Below are 23,464 nucleotides of genomic sequence, written 5' to 3'. Positions count from 1 at the left end.
ATTGAGAAATTGGATCTCTTTCATAAGAAGTGACTAAACATTCTTGCTGAAGACAGTCAAATAAAAAAAAGGTACATTGATCAAATACAAAATTATTAAAATATCTATAAGGATGCAGATCACCCTTTAGAAAATAAATTTACTTCCTTCAAGTAAATTTTTTTGGAGGTAAAAATACATTTCTCACTTAGCAAAGGAAAGATGGCATTTCTAGCTTATTTTTGTTGGGGAAAAGTTCATAAACTTTTTTGTTAAGGGAAAAAATAAAAATTATACATAATGGCTATGAATCTCAAATAGCTGACTCATTGACTTGAATTATTGCTCTGCAGAAAGTTAGTAAAGCTAAACTACACTAGCCTTGACAGTTGACCTTTCAATCAGTGGGGCTCAGTCACAATCCAATAACAACTACAGCAGAAAGTAGGATCCTGTTTCCTAATGCATTTTCCCTTATCAGATCTTATTTTAGGGACTAAAAGTCGTGTGTGTGTGTGTGTGTGTGTGTGTGTGTGTGTGTGTGTGTGTGCGTGCATGGTGAGTGTCTGTGCATGTGGGGTGTGTGTATTAGTTCTTTCTAATAACATCGGTTTATTTTGGAGACAGAAAACATGGCATGCTCATTTCCCCTTTACCTCCACTGTTTTGGATATACCTATTTCTGAGAGAGAGAGAGAGAGAGAGAAAGAGAATCAGGAGAGAGGGAAGGAGGGGAGGAGGAAGGTAGGAGGGGAGAGAAAGAGAGAGAGAAAGAGGAGAGAGAGAGAGAGAGAGAGAGAGAGAGAGAGAGAGAGAGAGAGAGAGAGAGAGAGACAAAGTGAGAGAGAGAGAGAGAGAAAGAGAGAGAGAACGAACATCATTTCATCAACATAATCTCTTTGCTCTTAATAAGACCTAGGGTGAAAAAAGCAAAAAATAGACACAGTCAGACTGTTGTAATTTGGTCAACCACTCGGGTACTATCCATATCCACCATTTCGACACACTCAATTTCCTCCCGATTTTCGGGATTTTTCTTCTCTTTCCTTTTTTTCTTAGAGGGTGGTAGGAAAGTCAGTATCACAGGTAAAATGGCAAAGCAGTGAAAGAAGGTGACAAATGCTATTAAAAATAAGCACCTGAACAGTGTACAGGTCAGATTTGAAGGCACAGCTGCAAGAGGAATCAGACCAACAATATAGCAGAGGTAACTCTGTAAAATAGCTACCCCATGTATTTCCAGGGCATTTTTTACCCATTTAGTTCTTGTGAAATCCTTGCCCAGGACAAATGTTGATAATAGTGGAGCACAGTTGTCAACTGTGTGGTTAATTCCATATATTAAGCACAGCATAGAAATGCAGTCCAGTTCTACTTTCCACAATGTCATGAAGCCTATCACTCCAAACTCAACTGAGGCGACCGTTAGGGTTATCCAAACATTAATAAGGGAGTCTGCCACTAGGAACGCAGAGAAGAAGAGCAGAAATAAAGCACTAATGCAGGAGTTCTGCAGGGGAGCTCCCAGAGAGGAAGAATATCGATCCATAAACACAAAGGATGGATTGAACACTATGAACTTCACCTTGGAGGTGACAGAAAGTCTTCTTAGGGTCTCTAGGAGATCATAGAGCTCTTCTCTGTTGGTTTCCATGGTCTTGGCTACCAGGAACATCCTGGAAGCCACGACATCAACCTCATTGTTGTACTTTTTGGAGAAGATGATGTCCTCCGAAAAATGTGAGAACTGGGGGGCTTTCAGGAAGGAGTTTCTCAACATGTCTGTAAAATTTTTCTTGGGCAAGCCAGTAGACACATTGAGTTTCTTAAGATAATTCAAGTAACTTTCAAACCATGATATCCTCACAAACCCCTTGGTATACTCTAGCACATCTTCTTGGACACTTGTATTCCAGTATTCTATCGACTCGTAGATATAAAAGCCAATCACTGGACTGTAGTTACTAAAATACTTTTGCTGGGCAGTAGTGTACTCAATGGTTCTTGTTGCCGTCGCTACGATGTTACTAAGGTCTGACCCTTCCCTGACCTGCAGGTAGCCCATTAAGGCAAAGGAAATATAAATAAGGTAAAAGAGCACTACAAAAGGCTTAACATAAGTGTTGGTTATCCAGTCACAGTAATAGCGTTTGAGGAAACATACCAACAGGTGACTTTCATATGTATTTGCTTCCTCTGCGTCCGCCGTATCCTCACTGAATCTGGCCGTTAGAAGAAACCTGTACCATGCAGGCTTCTCTTGCAACACCTCTGGCTTTGGGACTTTTCTGCAGAAGAGACTATGCTGGTAATTGTTTTCTATGTATCCAGTAAACACCAGGCTGGAACCATAAAATGAGAGTACATAGAGGTAGTTGAAGAAGATTGCAATACAGGAATTACAGCAGAAAATTCTGGCTGCTTCAATGTTAGTGAAAGGGCTGGCACCGATCCCAAAGGTGACCAGGTACATGGCAGTGGTGAGAGAAAAGGAGAGCATGGAGTCTGCATAGACAGCTGCAGTTCTCTCTTTAACATGTTGGTCTTCTCTAGTTTTCCTCCAGGAGGATAACATTTCAAAAGTCCCGTATAATCCATGACCTGGGGGGGTGCAAAAAAGATCAAAGCAAGAGTTTAAGGTATTTATCCTTTGAGTGAAAAATAAGCTGACTTGAACATTGGGAGAAGACAAGGCAAAAGCAAACAAGGATAATCGACTTTAAGGATGAGAGCTCAAACAGTGGAGATTTCGGCAAAAGGAAAACCGTGCTAAACTTCAGTAAATTATTATAAGACTTCCACTAGTTATGAAAATATTAGGGGAGGAAACCGCTGATCTCTTTACTTTGATACTTTATTCTGGCCAAAAAAACAAAACAAAACAAAACAAAAACAAAAACCAGCAGCAAAAAATTAATGGAAATTGGGAAAGTTGTCTTCGTCAGGAACCCAGAGGGATTTTCCTAATCAATACCAACCACTAGGTTGCACAACATAGACAATATTTAAGTTTCTCTCATATTTCAGGAAGTCCACTTTAAAGGTCTAACATTATCACCCCTATGCATTATCCAGGCAGATTAGCAAGCAGGATTAGAAATGAGCAGAATTTTCTGGGTTAGTATCAACATAACCTCTTAACTAAAATTGCCCTAGGGACTGGACTTCACTGGAAAAAGGGAACCTGTATTTGGTTTGAGTTCCCGATATGTAACCTACTTTGCAACCCCTTTTGTTCCTCCTCAAATACCAGGAAGCAGGAAACTATAAATCTTAAATGCCAAGGAAGTGAAAGAGGCACAAACAAATGGAATCAAAATTAAAAGGTGGAATTAGCAAAAAGGAAAGGATTCAGATTGTGAAATCTTTATTTGTATTTAAAACGAAAAAGGCTGAAGCTACTTTCATATTTATGTTAATGCAAATAAACAAATAGGTGAAGCACCTATGATTTCATCTGCATGGGGGAAATCCCTGGGATGTGTGAGAACTCCCTCTACCAATCCTGTTTATGAACGAATAATTGAGTCCTAAGAGATTTGCTTGAAGCAAACAGAAGTGAAGTGATTTGCCCTGTCAGAAATATTAAGTATCAGAGGTGGGAATCAAACTCAGCCTTCCTGATTGCATGTTTAGCATTTTATCCACTTTGCTGTGTGACTTCTAAATGTGCACTTTTGACACTGTGTCTCTGTAAATTAATATGGCATCTTTTTATATAGACTTGTACAAAAAGAATTTTCTCTTGGAAAGAACCTCCAATTTCAGTGAAAAGGGGAACATCCAATGAGGAAACTCCCTTGGTCAATTCAGTTCCACACTAGCACTATAATTAATAGTGGCAGAAAGTTGCTTGGGTCACGGATAGTAACTAAACCAGAGGTAAGAGAACTTGGACTTCCTGATTTGAAGGACAATTCTCTTCTCCATACTGACTCTACTAATAAAAATGATACTTATATAAATGATATACTAAGACACATAATGATAATTACTTATGTATATTTTCCATATAATTTAATTACTATAATGATAGTAATAATAAAAATCATGTTTTTATGGCACTTAAGGAATTGCGAAGTAGTTTTGTTACAACAATTTCATGAACCAGGAAATGGGTTATATAATGTTTGTTTTTTTGTATCACAATTTTAAAAGATCTTTTTTAAACAAAGTCTAATTGCCCACAGACTATATTGGACAGGCAATAACATTTTGAGCTTCCCTTCATGTTTGGCAATGGAACCTGACCTAGTGAGAGATAAAGCCAAGACTATTAAATTCTTCCCCATTGTTGTAAGTCCATCATCAATATGGGGAAGGCTGCATTCAGTGTCTCCAGTGATTCCTTTCTCTTCTCAAACCTTTTCCTAGTACTAGTTCCCTTCCTGTCCCCTAAATCTTACTCAAGTGCCCGGCCACAGCCACCCCACTAACCTGATCCAGTAGGAAATAACCCTCAGTCTTTGCACTAGGATCAACAGATCTAATTTTATGCTTCTATGCCTTGGGATATTCAATCCCATTATTGAGGATAATAAAATCTTTACCCTGTGGTACAATAGTCTTGTTTTTAAAAAAAGGAATTGAAAATCTCCAGCCAAGCATAGTGTAGAGTGGAGTGAGTCATCACCTTCTGTGTACAATAACAAAGTTCGAGTCTGCCCTCGTGCCTAGGACAGTATTTATATCCCGACTGTGGTGTCCTGACTGAAAACACCAACACCCGTTTTATAGTAATGACACAGCGTTGTTTCTGCAGAGGAATTTGGCATTTATCTTAATTTACCCAGCACTGTTTTACAGCAGCTTTCAGGGGGCAGGTCAAGAGCATCAATTTGATAACTAGCACTGTGCCCTCTATTAAACTAGATTCGTTGAAAGTCCCCAGACATAAAGTTAAAAACTACAATCAGGGAATGACATTCTGTTGTTAATTATGCTTTAAACAGTTATGTTCTCTGGTCTCAGTGGGAAAGCTATTAAGCTTGTTTCAAATGTGGCCTTCTGAAAAGACAGAGTGACCTTTGTTTAAAAATAAATGGTCATCAGCCAATGAAGGGAAGGAAAGGCTTAGTTCTGTAGTGCCTCCAAGTTGTGGAGATGGGAAGCAATTTTGTATGAAGCCAGTGTTCTGGTAAATAAAACAATCGAAGGAAGGCATGACTAAAAGCAAATAACTTTTCAGTCCAAGCATTTTTTTTTCAGCCAAAAAATGACAGAAAAGAAGACAGTTTGAGCTATTAAATACAGGAGAGGGGAAGAAACTGCAACTCTGGTAATAATGACAAAGTTACATTCATTTATCAGGTTTTATGATTCTTAATTCAATGTAATTAGTTTATTAATGGTGTTCATCTATTTTTATTAGCGTAATTTTGTGATAATGGCATTATTTGATATTGCCTCTTGTTTTCTCAAGTATCTCATGTAAACTATAACCTATTAAGCTCTAAGGAAAATACGACCAAACCCTTAAGGACCAATTCTTACTTTGCTGTTGTACAATTTTAGAAGCTAATCTGAAAAAGGAAAATTGTACTAACTGAATTATTACAAGAAATGAGTGAGGGCATGTAATGAAACCCATCATGCTCAAGAAAGGTGGTGGTAGGCTATTATTCTGTTTCCACTAAATTTTTTATTGCTGCATATTAAGTACCTCCCACTTCCACAGGCATCAGATAATTGTCCTCAATTTTAAAAATCTTTGGTATATCCATAGTAGACGTGCTAAGAGAAAAGAGACAGTCAAGGAATAAACTCAACGTCTATGTGTACATTCTTGGGATTGAATTTGACCTCTGCCTGCCTCCATTAGGAGCTCATTGAGAGAAAATGAAAGAAAAATGAGAGAGCCTGCCACTAAAGCCTTTCATATCATACATCGTTTTGGTTTTGCTGACTAGCAAAGGAAGGCAGAAGGGAGCTGCTGAAAATGAACTTGAAAATTAAACTTTTTCTTAGAGTCTTTGAGGGCTTTGTTCTCAAAGGTCCCTTTATTGCTATTCTTTCACTTCGACAGTCTATGGTTTCCCTCTGATTCAACCCCATCTTTCTTAAGTTCTTGTTTCCATAAGAATTTCTGGGATTTCCATCTCAAGTGAAGTCACATGGCTTCTCAAAATTGGCCTTTGAGAACCTACTGGCAGTTGCTGTTATCAGAGGGGAAGCTTACTTTCTGAAACTCAATATTAGTAAAGGAAAGAAGAAAAGCCAATGTAGGTTTTGCTGCTAATGAGATACTAGCAATGGAGGCTTGTAGGCTTAGATTCCCTTTGAACAGTCTAGGCAGCATAGTGTTTTAGAAGGAATAATGGAATTAGAGTATGGAAGGGGCTGTGTCTATTTTTTTAAACCCTTATCTTCCTTCTTAGGCTCAACACTGTGTATTGGTTCCAAGGCAGAAGAGCAGTAAGGGCTAGGCAACAGGGGTTAAGTGACTTGCCCAGTCACACAGCTAGGAAGTGTCTGAGGCTAGATTTGAACCCAGGGGGCCAATGTCTTATTTAAACTGGATTAACATCTTAGGCTAGAGCTGGTGCCTTTTTATATGTATATAGGTATACTACATAGGTATAGATATATGTATATTTATGTGTACGTAAATATATACACATATCTAGAAATCACAGATTTGGACAAACACATTATACACAAATGTACACATATACCTATCTATATCTAGATAAATATCTAGATAGATTCCTCTCCCTCCCTCCTCTTCCCCCCATCTCTCTATCTGTCTCTGTCTCTGTCTCTGCCTCTGTCTCTAACATCCACACATATATATGAGATTTAACGGGGTACAGGGAAATCCTAATGAGAAAACTTTCTCTATAAATGGTAGTTGGCATATTCTCTACAATGCATTGAGAGGTTAAATGATGTGCCCCAGAGTCATAGAGCCAGTAAATAGCAGATGGGACTTGAACACAGGATTTATGTATTTTTAGATCAGATCTCTATTCCTTAAGCCACACTGCCTCTCCAATAATGATGATAAAAAAATAACAAATGAATGCCTGAAAAGGAAGATTCCTTCTGTTTTCTTTTTTATTCTCCTTGTCTAGTTGCTGCCTCCATCTAGTCTCTATCATTCACCAACTCAGGTTTCCTGCAGGATTTGAGTGAACTTGCAACTCTAGTGATGGAATTTAGTACGAAGAACTCCATGCTGAAATTATAAAGTATAACTTGGAAATTTAGATGCTAAATGTAGGTGGAAGACATTTCTTATTTGTTACATTTTTCCTCATGTTTTCCCTTTGAAGGACATTTTACAAAGAATGATTTTATTTATAAATGAAATTAAGGGGTCTTCCCCAAGATTAGTTATTTTTGTTTAAGATTTAACCTTTGTATGTTTTGCTTTTTACAGAATACTTTAAAAAATATTTCATTTGATCTTCACAGCACTTTTGTGTTGTTCCAAGTTCAAGCTTAAATCTCATTTAATATGAGGAGCCTTTCTTTATCCTCCCCTCTTCTAATTCTAGAGTTTTCTCTCTATTGATTATCTCCAATTTATTCTGTATATAGTTTGTTTATACCTAGTTGTTTTCATGTTGATTCCCTCACTAGACTTGTTATTTACTTCTGTGAGAGTAGTTACTGTTTTTTTAATGTCTTTTTTTTTTTGTCTCTGAGAGTAGTTATGATTTTTTGCCTTTGTATCTCAGTATTTAGTCCCTGGTTCATAGTAGAAACTTAATAAATGCTCCTGACAGACTGTAATGCTGAGGTACAGATAATGCTCACTTTTACATAATACTTTTGGCACAAAAACACTATGAGATAGGGTCTTATGAATCCTTATTTTAAAGATGATGAAAGTGTAGCTAGAAGTTAAGCGACTTTCTTAGGGTCATATGGTAAATGTCAGTGGTTGGAACTTGAACAGAGACCTTCTGGCTCCTGATTAAAGGGTCAGTCTTCTCCGCCATGCTGTCTCTTCATTATCCCCATTTAACAGAGGAGGAAACTAAACCTCAGAGAGTTATATGATTTGGTCAAGTAATAAATGGCCATCACAATTCCATTCCAAGTGGTCTGCTTCCATGTCCAATGCCCGTTATTTTAACATCACGTAAGACCTTATTTCATTATTGTAACATTGTAATAAGGCCTTAATAGAACAGATATGATATGGGCAAATTTCCTTATTTAATCTTGTCAAGGGGCCTTAAGACATTATCTTCTATCCATCCCATCTCCATTCAATGAATGGCCTCTTGCTGAAATTATAATTCGGATGCTGACACCTACTTAATAAGCTTCAGACTAAACTTTAGGACTTAGTGAAAAATGAAAATCTCAGATAGGAATGAAAAACCGCCTCTTCTACTAGGGACCATGAATTAAAAGGCTCTCTATCTCAGGAATGGTCCTATGAAGTGACTCCTCTAAAGCATATACTCACATTACTAAATTCTAATGAAGAGGGAGTTAAACAAAATTCATAGGAATCCTGCAAGATCCAAATTTGGGTATCTATAGAGTCATCAGTCTATAGCAAGAGTTGGCAAATTACTGCCCACAAGATTGCATTTAAAAATGTAAAAACCATTCTTAGCTCAAGGGACTTCCGAAAACAGGCAGCAAGCCAGATTTAGCCTATATTTAGTCTGCCAATCTCTATAAGTCTGTAAGTTGATACTGAGCCAATGCTCATTTATGTAAATGTATATTTTCTTCAGTATATTGGAATCTCTCCTCTTTTAGGCCCTGGGAAATAATTTGGTTCAGTGGAAAAAAATGGGAGATTCTGAGTTAGAAGATCCAGATTGAAATCCCAGCTTTCCCACTGACTACCTAGACAACCTGTATACATACATGACCACTTCCTCCTTGAGGGAACTTGATCGAAATGGCCTCCAAGATTTTACCTTGTTCTAAATTGACGAACTTTGGTGTGTCTAAGGGTAGGGGGTAGGGGTTGTGTGAGCACTGAGAATATAGAGTGTAGTTCTTATCTAAGAGTCTGATATGCTTGTGAATCCAGCTAAGGGTGCATCTGTCATCATATGGTAAAGGCAAATGGAAAAAAGATTTTTAGGTTATTCAATTATTTCAATGACTAATCTTCTGTTGAAGTGGATAAGAAAAAGTTAATGGTATGAAAGAATCAAACTATTAAGAGATGAAAGGTATCCTGGAAGTCATTTAGTTCAGCCTACAATCATTTTACAGATGAGGAAACTGAGACCAAGAGAGGTTAAGTGATTTGCCAATCTCTTGAGGATGAGAGTCTCCAAATTCCTCCTCTCAGTTATGCCATAGATTGTAGATTTGAGCTGGTCCAACGTTAAAGGTTGTTTAACCTACTCCTTCATTTTACAGATGAGCAAGCTAAGGCCAAGAGAAGTGGAGATTACTTACATAAGTAGTAAATGGGAGAGCTGGCATTTGAATGCAAATCCTCTGACTCAAAATCTGGCATTCTTTCCCCTGAACCATATTCTTTTCATAGAACTATTCTCAAGGCCTGGCTGAGGAAAGATCCCAAGAAACAGCAGAAAATCCATATTTATATAAAGGAGAGACAGATTACTAGAGATCTGTAGGTATATTTAGCCAAATTTAGCCAGACTGGCCCATGGATGACAAGTATAGATAGTTGTCACTCGGCTCTTTATGGAAACTTTTCCTCTTAAGTAGGACCTTCTAGGGTCATCTCCTTTGCACAGTGAGGCATCAGAGTACAGGGCTTTAGCAAAAGATAATAACTGGACTATCCAGAAATACCTGAATAAAAATATTTGTATTATACTTTATACCTTACAAAGAGTCTTTCACATATATTACCTTGTGTAATCCTCACAAAGCAAAGATAACAGGTATTATTTTATCAGTTTTACACACAAGATATTTGTGATTCAGAGAAGTCAAAAAAGTTCTCTAATATTATACCTCTTATCAATGGTGCAGTCCAAGTAGAACTCCGAACTTATGGCATCAAGCCCAGTGAACATATTATGGAACTAAGAGTTGTGGGACCTGGGTTTTAAAGCGAATTCATCTGTAGATTATCTGAGTGGCTTTGGGGGAGTCCCAAGTACTTTTAGCCAGAGAATTTAATAATGTCCATCTTATTCAATAAACTCAAGTGGCTCCTACTAACTTTTAGGATAAAGTAGTAAATCCTGTTTGGCTTTTATAACTTAATTAAATTATAAATAATAATAAATAATTAATTAAAGCTTTGGCTTTATAACTTAATTCTCTTCTATCTTTCTAGTTTCTCATACCTTGCTTCTTTTTTATGTCCTCTAGCATCCAGTAATACTGGCCTTCTTGCTGTTCCTTGGATTGAGAGCCAGGCAGTCCCTGGTTCAATTCTGGCTTCAGATACTTCCTAGCTGTGTGACTGTGGGCAAGTCACTTAAACCATTTTTATTTCAGTTTCCTCTTCTGTAAAATGACTTGGAGAAGAAAACAGCAAACTACCACATGACTGAAAAATGACTGAACAAATGTTACAGGCACCATTTTAAGTTGAGGATATAAAGAAAGGCAAAGATAGTTCTTGTTCTCATGGAGATATCAGTGTGAAGGGAGAGAGAACATGAAAACAAGTATGTATAAAGAAGGCAAATTGATGCCAATCAAGAGAATTAGGGAGATTAGGAAACGTTTCTGGTAGAAGTTGAAATTTTATCTGGAACTTGAAGGAAACCAAGTAAATCAAGCGATGGAGATGAAGAAGGAGAATATTTCAGGCGTGAAGACTAGCACTAGAAATATTTGACTATTCATCCACAGTGATGGACACATTTATGCCAGGTATGTAATCTGAAAAGAATGCTGATTTTATTCCTTCTACTACTAGTAGTAGACTCAGAAGGTATGAGGAGGAGTGATAAATATGTATACACGACCAACTCATGTTCAGTATATGGGCATATATATATATATATATATATAAACATATAAGTGGTTTTTACATTTTTTCTCCTTTTTTTCCAACAAGCCATAGTATATGGACATATATTCTCCCAAGTGAATGAGAGAGAGAAGAGGCAGGGAATACTGAGGGGAAAAAAAATTCTCAGATTATTTAGGTTGATGCTGGAGTTCACTCAGAAAAGCACACTTAATCTGACCCAGCCCTGATTTTGGCCCTTCTGGATTTGGTCCTATTCCAAGTAGTTTGGAAACTGGGTGGGTAGCACTGGGAAGGCAGCTTTAGGCTAAATAATCTCCAATGCAGATAACATATTCAGAAATGATCAAGTATTAACAGCATATATGGCTATATTTTATTTTATACAATAAATCTGTACCTAATGTTTTTTGTAAATTGAATTTTGGTAAGTGGTACTATATATTAAATATATGACAAAGTGCATGAATATGTAAGGTAGAGTAATCCCATGCTCTTGTAAAATGAATATTTTTTTAATACATCTGTTTTGTCAATCCATATTTCCTTAAAGTCAAATACATCTGTTGAACATATACTGATACCAGAAACCATTGCATATGTGTGTGTGTGTGTATTTAAATCTTTGATGGCTTTCTGCTTTCTTAGCACATAAACATAATAGCTTCTCTCTTAGTTCCTCCAGACGATGAAGGATTTATAAAATGAGAAGATGAAATGGAATGGTTTGGCAATGGATCATGTTTTCCGTTTTAGTGTGAAAATATTTAATAAAGAAAAACAAATAAACCCATTTACAGGAAACCAGAGCAGAGTCAGATTTCATATGGGAAGACAAAATTACTAAATTCTCCTAGAAAACTAATAGAATTCAATGTAATTTATGTGAACCAAATCAGCTTAAAACACATTTTTCTTCTCACAGAGTAGCTGATATTTATAAAGTACTTTGCTTTCATTGACCTCAACATAATATCCTGAATCCTCATGGATTTTAATTAATTCAGAGATTTTTCTTTAGAGACAGCCAGGTGACATAGTACAAAGAGAGCTAGACTTGAAGTCAAGAAGATTTGTATTCAAATCAAACCTCAGATACTTACTACCTTTGGGCATGTCATTGAACCTTTTATATGTTTCCTCATCTGTAAAATGGGGATCATAATAATAGTGCCTACTTCTCAGAGATCTTTTTGTGAGGATCACACTATGCAACTAAAGTATTTAGAATATAAATATATAATGTAATTTAGTGAATTGCTATATAAATGCTAGCTATTATTATTTTTAGTAAAAAAGGTTTCATAAGCTATATAGATCTGGACTAAATAGCAATATGTTCCATGCCCTGGGCTAAGCACTTTATAAATATTATCTCATTTTATCTTTATAACAACCCTGGAAGGTAAGAGCTATTATTATCTCTGCTTTACAGTTAAGGAAATTGAAGCAAACAGAGATTAAGTTACTTGTCCAGAGTTACACAGCTATAAGTGCAAGTAAGTAAGTAGGTAAGTAAGCTAGTATATATTTGAATGTAGATATTCCTGACTCTAGGCCCAGCATTCTAGACCCAGCACTTCCTAGATGCCTAATAAATTATAGTTGAACAAATATTAAGGAACCACTATATACGTGAAAGCAGCTAACTAGTGCAGTGGATAGAGTGCTGGACCTGGTGTCAGGAAGACTTTAGTTTGGATGTAGCCTCTGACACTTAGCAGTTGGGTAAGTCATATGATACTGTTTGCCTCGGTTTCCTCATTTGCAAAATGAGCTGGAGAAGGAGATGGCAAACCACTCTAATATATCTTTGCCAAGAAAACTCCAAAAGGAGTCATGAGGAGTCAGATGACTGAAAAATGACTAAAAAATATGCACGACACTGTGATAGATTATGGGGATGTAAAGTCAAAAATGCAACAATCCATCTCTTGATGACTTACATTTTACCTGAGGGTGGAAGGAAGGATATCTCATGCATGGTTTGATATAAGCATAACACAAGCTGGGGAATGATGCGTGAAAAAGAGCCCAAAAGACAAAGAGCTTAAGAAATATTTGAGGAGAGTAAGAACAAGGGAGATGGGAGGAGGTTAAGCAGGAAGGAGAAAGTTAGAAGGTAAGTAACTTTGAAAATCAGAAATAAGGAGGAAATTCCTTTAAAAAGATTATTTTGGCAAATCAAAGGACTTATTAGGGAGGAGGAAGAATGGAGGGTAAAAGATCATTTATGAAACTATTAAAATAATTCAGGTGAATGATGCTAAGTGTCCTGAAATATGGTTGTGTTAGTGTGAGGGGAGAGAAGGGTACCAAAAGACATTGTGAAAATAGAATTGTTAGGATTTGGTAACTGATACGTAGTGATGCTGAATAAAAATAATGAATGATTCTGTAGGTAAGAATGGATATAACTAGAAGGCTGGGAGTGCCCACAGGGTGTCAATAGTTGGACATTTTCAGTTTGAACTGCTGAAAAAACAAAACAAAACAAAACAAAACCATGGCTATTTCCAGCCAGGGATGTGGGAATGAAGTTCACTAGAAATTAGGACTAGTTAAATAAATGTGGACATCATGTTCAAGATGATGAAAACTGAAACTATGAGAACTGGTAAGATCACTAAGAGAGAATGTAGAAGGCATAGTGCAGAGCCTTTGGAGGACACCCAAGAGAGAAACACAGAGAGAATGACAGAAGCAGAAAGTGATTGATAGGGCATAGGGATGAGAAAGAACCTGATCAAGACACCATTATAAAGGTTAATCATAGCATGGAGAAGATCTTGAAGTGCATAGGGAGCATGTGGGAACTCACACAAAGGGCTTTGGTTTTGTAAATATTGATTTTATGAACTATTATTATTTGTTTTTATTTATTTATCAACTATATCTGCTTGTAAGTAAGAGATAATTTGGGGCAGCTGGGTGGTTCAGTGGATAGAGAACCTTGGTTGGAGTAAGGAAGACTTGAGTTCAAATATGACCTCAGACACTTATTAGCTGTGTGATCCCAGGTAAATCACTTAACCTTGTTTGCTTCAGGTTCTTCATTTGTAAAATCGTCTGGAGAAGGAAATGGCAAACCACTCCAGTATCTTTGTCAAGAGAACTCCAAATGGGGTTATGAAGTGTAAACATCTAAGCAAATAATAACAAGAGATAATTTGCCTGAAGGTTAAAGGTACGTCTGTTTCTTGCCAAAGAATCACCCCTTAGTCACAGAATTCTTTGCAGCCTCCCTTAAGCTGACAAATTATCCTTCACCAATAACTACAAAAAATGCTTCAAGCAGTAAATTTTGCAAAATGTCTTTCCAGGTGTTTTTCAGATATGAAATATACACATCTATTAGGAGCTCACAATATTTTCTTAGGTTTGATTAAAAGGTAAACATTCTTAAAGCTAGTTTGCAGATGCATCAAAGAACCACTGACCAAAAAAAAAATTCTATTGTGTTTTAAGGTTTGCAAAGTGCCCCACATGTTATCTCATTTGAGTCTCGACAATAACCTTGTATAGTTAAGTGATATTTTTATTTCAGTTTTACAACTGAGGGGAAGATGGGAAAACTGAGTCTAAGAAAGGTTAAGTGATTTGCCCAGAGTTGCACAGTAAGCATCTGATGAAAGATTTGAACATAGTTTTTTTCTCCAAATCCAATACTATTCACTGTTCCACCTAAGTGGATATAAAAAAGAAAATGTTTCCACTCCAGTGTTCCATTTAGACTAGAATATCACACTCCTTCCATATAAGTTACTCAGATACGATTTGATGTTCAGTTGTTTCAGTCATCTCTAACTCTTCATGATCCCATTTTGGGTTTTCTTGGCAAAGATACTAGAGTGGTTTGCCATTTCCTTCTTCAGCCCATTTTATACTTGAGGAAAGTGAGGCAATGGGGTAAAGTGACTTGCCCAATGTCACATAATAGAAAGTATCTGAGGCTGGATTCGAACTCAGGAAGGTAAGTCTTCCTTATTCCAGGCCTGACTCTCTGTCCACTCACTGGATGACAATAGACTACCTGTAATAAATGAAATGGATTGATAAACTTGGTGAAAGCAGTTTAGAATTATTTTTTTATCTTGGGTGTAAGATAAAAGATTAGATATAAAAAATAAAAGTTAAAAAACAAAAATCCCTACAGTCACTCACTTTTCTCTCCCCTAGCCCTTGCCACTGACAATGGTTTTCTGTTTGGTTAGCAAATTATATAATTGAGTATTAATCTTCCCATGTAATAAAGACATTATTAAGTATGTATTTAATTGTATAATTAAGGATACTAAAGCTGAATGGGAGAACTTAGAAAAATGCAAATCAAAACAACCAGGAGATATAATTTCTTATCTATCAAGTTAGTTAAAATGATAAAAGGGCAAAAAATAACAAATGTTGGAGAGAATGCAGAAAAAATGGGGACACTAATACACTTTTAGTGGAACTATGAACTGATCCAACCATTTTGGAGAGCAATCTGGAATTATTCCCCCAAAGCTATAAGTCAGTGCATGCCACTTTTAGATATATTTCTTAAGGTGTTTAGGGGAAAAGGGAATGGTCTTCTATGTTCTAAAATACTTACAGCAGCTCTCTTTGTGGTGGCAAAGAACTTGAAATTAAGGAGATGCCCATCAATTGGGGAATGGTAAACAAACTGTAGCATATACTTGTGATGGAACACTAGTGCACCATAAGAAATGACAAGCAGGTTAATTTAAAAAAAAATCATGGAAAGACCTACGTGAAATTATGAAGTGAAATGAGCAGAACCAAGAGAATGTCACACAAAGCAACAGAAAAATTGTTTAAAGAATGACTTCTGTATGATGCCTTCTCTAGTGCAAGGAGGGATAGAAAAGAGGGAGTTATCTGACAATTTTAATGTAACAATCAAAAAAGTGAATGGGACCTTAAAGATCATGTAGTCCTCCATGAATATTGTAGGTATTAGAAAATCAATTAATAGTATATTAGATTTTTGAGCTTGATGGGAAATTAGAGGCCAGCTAGTCTAACCCTTTGATTGTTCAGATGAGAAAACCCAGAGGGTTTGACGTGTTCGAGTTCACAGAGGGAAAGTGACAGAAGTGGGACATGAACCCAAGCCTAATGATCTTTTTTTCTCCTATATCATATTGCTTCTTCTGAAGTGATTTGTCCAAAGTCATGGGATAACTTTAAAACTTTAACTTTAAAACTGCTGCCTTTTGAACTCTCATGGAAGACTGTATCTTGTGTTACTGCTAGCTAGATACATTGTCATAAATAACATTTAATTCAGATATATAGGGTTTTGTTTTTAAAGTATTGACATGAATTTTCTTATGAAATCTATGAAAACCAAAGCCCTATCATTAATTTATAGTCATTCTGATTACTTCCAGGAAGGTCCACAGGAAACTAGGGAAGCCTTGTGGCTTCTTTGTGAAATGACAAAAATTAGGAACAAAAGTTTTTTAGTAAGATTAAAAGCTAGAAATTTTGGGGGAGTTGGTGTATATTTAGTATTTATCTAGGTGTTATTTCCTCTCTTCCATTCCTACCCGCCCCCCAATAGAATGTAAACTCCTTGAAGGCAGGAACTATTTCATTTTTGTCTTTCTGTCTCTAGTATCTAACATACAGTAGGTGCTTAATAAATGCCTGTTGAGTTTCAGGTGACAAATAGCTTTAGCCTTTATATATCATTTTAAAAGCACACTTTAAGAATAAATGGGTTTAGCTGTGAAATTCTGACTCTGAACCACCTTCAATCTGGGAATGTTTGTCTTTATGAGCATATTAAGCACCCATTCTATTGTGGCATGGTATTTATTGTAATGGGCCTAAACTACTAAAATGTGTAACATCGCTTCACGTTGTGACTCAGTAATTTGAGATCTACTTAGGCTGGAAAATGTACAGAAAGGTTGCATACTGATTTTCAGCAGTGAAAACGGCTATCAAATCAATGAATGTAGCATTCTTCACAAATTGCAAATGAGGGAGTATGAGGCCCCCGTGGTGCTCCGTTTCTTACTGCAAGTGCCAGATTTCTCATGACTGGAACTCTGACAGTAGTCACCAGCTCAGTGATTCCCAAACTGTTTAAAGTTGTGGCAAATAATAATTTGATTTTATTTTAATATTCCCCCTTTCCTACATAAGAAAGTGGTATATAAAAAATTCATGTTATTATTGTTATGATTAGTCAATCAGTCAATAGATATTTATAAAGTATCTACTGTGTACCAGGCACTATGCTATGTACTCAGTATACACAAAGAGGGAAAATACAGTTTTTACCCTCAAGAAGCTCACAATGAATAAATTTTTTTAAACAAAAGATTATACAGATTTAATTTTTAAAGAAATTTTGAAGATCATCACAATGTCTTTTGGATCACTGGTTCTTTCCCATCAACCTCTTATCCTTTTTATTTCTAATTATCTCAAATACCCAAATGTTTAAAGTGAAACTGGAAAAGTCATCCATAGTATCCATAAGGAAAATACCACATAAGCTTTCTAAATACCTTAGCCTCTTCAGATGGATCTTTAGAATATATCTTGTGATGTATAATTTAAAATTCTACAAGATTTCTCTTGCACTTTTACTTTTTTCCTTTCTATATCTATTTTCTTTAATGGTTGAATGGTAAAGATATAGTATATATAGCAAGATTTCATCTGTGAAAGCCTGCTTTCTCTCTTTTTAAAAAAAAGGTTCTTAATTTAATTTTTTTCAACTATATGTAGAAATAATTTTTCCAGTTATCTAATATTTTGTGATTCAGAGTCTCTCCTTCCCTCCTCTCCTGTCCTCCTAACCTCCAAAGTGGTAAATGGTCTGTTACAGCTTATACTAGTACTTTCATATAATACATATTTCCATATTCCCCATGCCATGAGAGAAGCTACATATCATAGATACAATAAAAAATGCATAAAGGAGGGGACAGCTGGATGGCTCAGTGGATTGAGAGCCAAGCCCAGAGACAGGAGGTCCTGGGTTCATATCTGGTCTCAGACACTTCCTAGTTGTGAGACCCTGGGCAAGTCACTTGACCCCCATTGTCTAGCCTTTAACACTCTTCTTCCTTACAACTAATACACAATATTGATTCTAAAACAGAAGGTAAGGGTTATAAAAAAAATGTATAAAGAAAAAAAAAGTGAAAATGGTATGCTTTGATCCTCTTGAATTTTTATTTAAATGCCACTCCTAATTTTTATGGAAGTGACACAATTGGCTAACATATTTAATAGAAGAACTCCTATATTATACTATTACTAACATTATGCTTCATACTTTCCCTGAAGGACAAATTGTGGCTCCCTTCTACAAGATAGTTATTGGATTTAGAAGGAAATAAAGGGTGTGTGTGTGTGTGTGTGTGTGTGTGTGTGTGTGTGTGTGTTTTGGTTAAACTTAACTGGTAAATCTTTATACTTCTCAATTCCATAAGAGTACTCAATGTGAAAGCTACAACTATATTGCATGTGACTTTGCTAGATCTAAATTTCTGCAGGCAGTGGTGCTTAAGAGACGGAGAATCTAATTTCAGTACCTTGGCACCTTATGGTCCCATATCAGCATGCTTATCATTTAACCATAACACATAATGGAAAATAATTTCCATTGCCTCCACTATGTACAGGGCGTAAGGCATGCTAATGAGATAAGTTGCAGTTATTTTTTCAGTCAACTAAAAAATGCTGCTTCATCCATCATGATGGTATCAGATTCCAAATGACATTTTAATTTGCCAAAGGAAGTATTGAAATGGGGGGATGGGGAACAAATACAATCTCCTTTAATCCTAGAGCTATAGTTAGCTCTCTAGTTTCTATAGTATGCTTTCTTGGTTACCAGGTGGCTCAAACATCCTATCAGTCAATATTTTTGGAAAGAACCATGATGAAATTATTTTTTTCATAGAATCTTAGAGATGTAAGGGACCTTAGAAGCAATCTAAATGAATCTAATTTCAATTAATCCAACACAAACATGTATTAATTACACATTATGTGCAAGGCAAAAAGCAGAACTGGTCTTAAATCGGGAAGACGTAGGTTCATTTTCTGTCTTTGACATACCTCACTGCTCCACTCAAACTCATAAGACAGGGCCCATTAAAATGAACATGAGGATCCCTTTGGGCCACATTTTGGCTTAGAAAACTATGTACTAATGTTATCTAGGTTTGATCATTTTTTACTTATTTTATAAAATGTCCAAGTTATATTTTAATCTGGTTTAGGTTGTTTTCAGGAGTGCTGAGGGCCCTCTGTGACCCATGGGTCACATGATTGATAACACTGTTGTAGGCAATTTTCTAAGATTCTTATGTGGCATATCTGTACAGGTAGAGGGAGTTACTTATACCAGTGGAATCATAGGATGGAACCTTATTTCTCCCCTTTACTCCCTTCCTGAAATGTACATAATACTCTATTAGGCATTGGAGATACAAAGATGAAAAAGCAGAGTCTTTGCCTTGAAGGAACTTATAATCAAATAGAGGGGATATATAACATATGGACAAATAATCAGAGGAAAATATAATAAGTCTGAAAATCAGTTTAAGGAAGTGGAGACACTTTATTTTGAGAAGAGAAGCCTAAGGGGGAAATGATAGCTGTCTCCAAGTATATGAAGGACTATCTTGTGTAAGACATTTTAGATCCAACAGAATGTAAGGTACTCAAGGGCAAGAACTATTCTATTTTTGTTTTTGCACTCACAGCACCAAGCATAGCACCTGGGCCATAGTAGGTGCTTATTAAATCTTGTTGATTGGTTGATTAGTTATTTGCTTGGTTCTGAAGCACAAAACTAAGAAGAGTGGGTAAAAGAAACAGGCAGATTTGGGTCAACATAAGGAAAAAACTCTTAATAATTAGAGCTGTCCGAAAGTGGAGATTGGTTGGTTGCCTTGGGAGTCAGCAAAATCCCTTTCAAGGATGATTTTAAAGCAGAAAGCTGCATTCCACTTTTCAGGGATATTATATAGGGGATGCTTACATTAGAGTAGATAGCCTCGGACATAGATCCTATGAAAGGTTCAAGGCAAGCCTTTAGAAATCTGAATAAGGGGAGATCACTTGCAGACAAAGGAAGTGGGAGAAGGATCAGGGATGATTTCATTAAAGAAGTTATAGCTAAATTGGGTCCAGAAAAGGAGGATTTTAATAAGTGGAGATCTATCTATATCTATATCTATATCTATATCTATATCTATATCTATATCTATATCTATATCTATATCTATATCTATATCTATATCTATCTACATCTACATCTACATCTATATCTATCTATCCATCTATCCATGTACATTTTCACATTGACATACATATATATGCATATATACACAGATATGTGTCTTCAAACATATGTTACCAGGGGTGAAGAGTAAAAGAGAAGTCAGTTCAAGGCAAGGGAGAAAGCATGAGCAAAGATATATAAAGAGAAAAGGAACAAGATTCCCTTGGCTCCTCCCCTTTACCTTCCTGGTACTACACCATAAGAAATGACAAACAGGTTCATTTTGGAAAAACATGGAAAGACCTACGTGAAACTATGAAGAATGAAATGAACAGAAACAAGAGAACTTTTTATATATAGCAACAGAAATATTGTTTGAAGAATGATTTGTGTTATTTCTACCTCTGGAGAAAAAACTGCTAATTAGAAATAAGTAAAACATAGTTTTATATATACATATATCTTTTTTGTCAAATGATGCCTCTCTAATAAGGAAAGGGGTGGGAGGAAGGGAGTTAATTGGGTATTTTAATGTAACAAAAAAATTAAAAATATTTAGTTAAAAAATTTTAGTTAATTAAAAAAGAGAAAAGCACAAGGGATAGAGAAGGGTCCAATGTGGATGAAATAAAGCTGGAAAGGCAAATGAGAGCCAGTTTTTAGACTCTTAAATACAAGGAAAACTGATATAGATTTTATTTACTAAGTAAATGGGGTGTCACAGAAGTTTTGAGTAGAGAAATGCAATCTTATAGCTAAATGGGCTGTCAGAACTAAAATCCACACTATCTCACTGGTAGCCCAAGACCCCTTCCACAAGATCAAGCCATTTCTTGTGGAGGTCAAGTGCCAGGCACATTTCTGAGTAAATGGAATTGATTCTAAAGCATCATTAAGCTCTCTGGAAATATTGCAGTCTTCGGGAATGAATAAACTGTGAATGGACTGTTAAACCAATGGGGGCAGGGCAAGATTAAAATCTGCCAACTCCTACCTTAAGGTTCCTTCTACTAGATTTCTTATTAAGTACAATCACCATATGACATAAATGGAATGTCTTAGGATATATAAGCAGAATTAGGTTGCTTCACATGAAAAGGAGACTTGAGATGACAATTCTCAAATTCTCATTGCTCTCTCTGTCTCTCTGTCTCCGTCTCTCTCCCCTCTCTGTCTCTTTCTGTCTCTCTGTTTCTCTTTCCCTCCCCAGCTTTTTTTTTTTTTTTGCAACTCTTTATTTCTTAAAGAACCCAATCACAACCACCACCAGAAGGATAAAGAGAAAAAAAAAGAGCTATAATTACCTAGCATGACGAAGGGGACTCCCAGGAAGGTGGAATTATATTTCCCACCAGTCAGATTAATGATTCCGGCTGCAGTTAGTGTGGCCAGGCTTACTGTGACCAATCCAAGGAGGCCCAGCCAGGGTTTGCTGCGGACACAGTCCTGCATGGAGCAACAGAGGACAGCCACAGTGACCATTAGGACCAGGCTCGTGATCAGGTAACGTTCAGATACGCGGCTGGTCTTCTGAAAGTCTTCCCTCAGTGTCGAGGATGTGTAAGGGTACATTTTGATTTTCCCATTAGACTTCTGGAAAAGTTTGACTGTGTCACAAAAGTTGGACTCCCACCTCTCTGCCACCATGTCGTTTAAAGAGTTGATTGTTTGCAGATAATAGGTGAGCTGGACGGCTTGTGCGGATTTAACCTGATCTTTGCTGTGCACGGTGACACCACCCAGCTGGTGTCCATTATATACTTCCCTCCCATCTTTTAAGTGAGTGATTGGATATGTGATTGCAAAATTGGTCCGGTTTGTGGCACGAGCAGTCTTTAATTCCTCCAGGACGTGCACTATGTCATCCACTATGCAAGTCTTATCATTATTCAGGATACATATATGAGCGAATGTATAATTAAAACCAGGCCTTTGTACTTGCATCCTGGTCACAGCAGAGTGCAACTATGGGGGAAAAAATTACAATCATTATTGATGATCAAAGTTTATATCACAACATGCATAAAGACATTAGCTTTGCTGACAATTTTTTCTTTTTTTGTTTTTGTCTATGGTCATCCATTTGGTTTAAATGAAAACAAGTTCTAATTAATGCTCTGATAAAACATCAGAAGACTTGTAATAAAACAAAGCATGCATTAAACACTAGTGTGATTCCTTCATGTACTTTATTCATAACTCAATTAGGTTTTGATTTATAGAAATGGTATATTTACCTCTTTCAATTTCTTCCTTGAATAAAAAGAGTCTAGTGAGCTACAGTGCTTCATTTTTAAATGACTGGCTAAAAGTGCAAAGGACTTCTGTAGATCAGTCCCTTACAGGCAATTTACAGATAACCAGAATGGCTAAATGATCAACTCATCAGCTTAAATCATTTTAAATCATAAAGGTAATGAAATGTTCACCTTGTTGCTAGTACAATTCACAGTCTGTTTTTAATGTCTGGGCATGTGAAAGGAGGCCATAGAGATAATAGCTTTAATGTTACTAAACATCAGGGAACATCAGCATCATTCAAAAACCATGTTAGCGATGTTGTATCTGATGTTCAAGCAAACTTTCAGTGTCAAAGATTTCCCTGTACTTCACCACAGTGCACCAGAAGCAAGTTATATACATAGCCTCATTGATGTAGAATTGAAAGGGACCTTTAGGGTTATTTAGCCCAATTCATTTTTCAAATGAGTAAACTGAGTCCTGCAGAGGCTATTATGCCCTCTCCTCCCTCCCCCTTCACTCCACCATCTCAATCCCAATAGCATATAAGCTCCTTAAAAAGGTCAGAAATGATTTTGGTTTTGCCTTTTATTGTCAGTGCTTAGTATGCTTGGCACATTACATGCACTTAAAAGATGCCAACTGAATTGAATAGCCAAAGATCAAACATGGAGTAAGTCATATAAGCCAAGACACAAATCCAGGTATTCTGCTTTCATATCTAAGGCACATCCTGCTGTAGTATGCACGATGGCTTTAAGTTTGCTGATAGCCATAATTTCTGAATTTAAACTCTCACAGTTCTACCTCTAAATTATAAAAGTTCAATTTCAAACTCATACTACTTGATACATTGATTACAGATAGGATAAAATTGCAAGGAAAAAGATGGTACTTGGTCTGTGCTTACAAAGGTACTACTGATTAAACTTCTCTCAGAATTGATCAACCAGTTAACTCAAGCAAACTACAAATTTGAATCGTTTTTACTGGTTTGTTTAAAGAAATTTTCAGTTGTTTTCGAGCAAAATTAAATGAAGAAGTATTTTTCGAGTGTATAAGGCATTGGGCTAGACACTATAAGGGATGCAAAGATG

General features: G+C 36.4%; 1 protein-coding gene across 1 annotated transcript in view; it reads right to left on the bottom strand.

Annotated features, from left to right (window-relative positions):
- Window positions 1–925: 925 nt before the first annotated feature.
- Window positions 926–23,464, bottom strand: part of PTCHD1 (patched domain containing 1) — a 59,018-nt gene continuing 36,479 nt past the window's right edge. Inside the window, exons 2-3 of the mRNA XM_044666817.1 lie at window positions 21,431–22,091; window positions 926–2,580 (exon numbers count right to left, since the gene is read on the bottom strand). Coding sequence (XP_044522752.1) covers window positions 926–2,580; window positions 21,431–22,091 — 2,316 coding nt within the window. The remainder of the gene's footprint in view (window positions 2,581–21,430; window positions 22,092–23,464) is intronic.

Source organism: Gracilinanus agilis, chromosome 3 (assembly GCF_016433145.1).
Source record: "Gracilinanus agilis isolate LMUSP501 chromosome 3, AgileGrace, whole genome shotgun sequence".
Classification (NCBI taxonomy): Eukaryota; Metazoa; Chordata; class Mammalia; order Didelphimorphia; family Didelphidae; genus Gracilinanus; species Gracilinanus agilis.
Note: the sequence above shows the minus strand (reverse complement) of the source record. Positions and strands in the feature narration are given on the sequence as shown.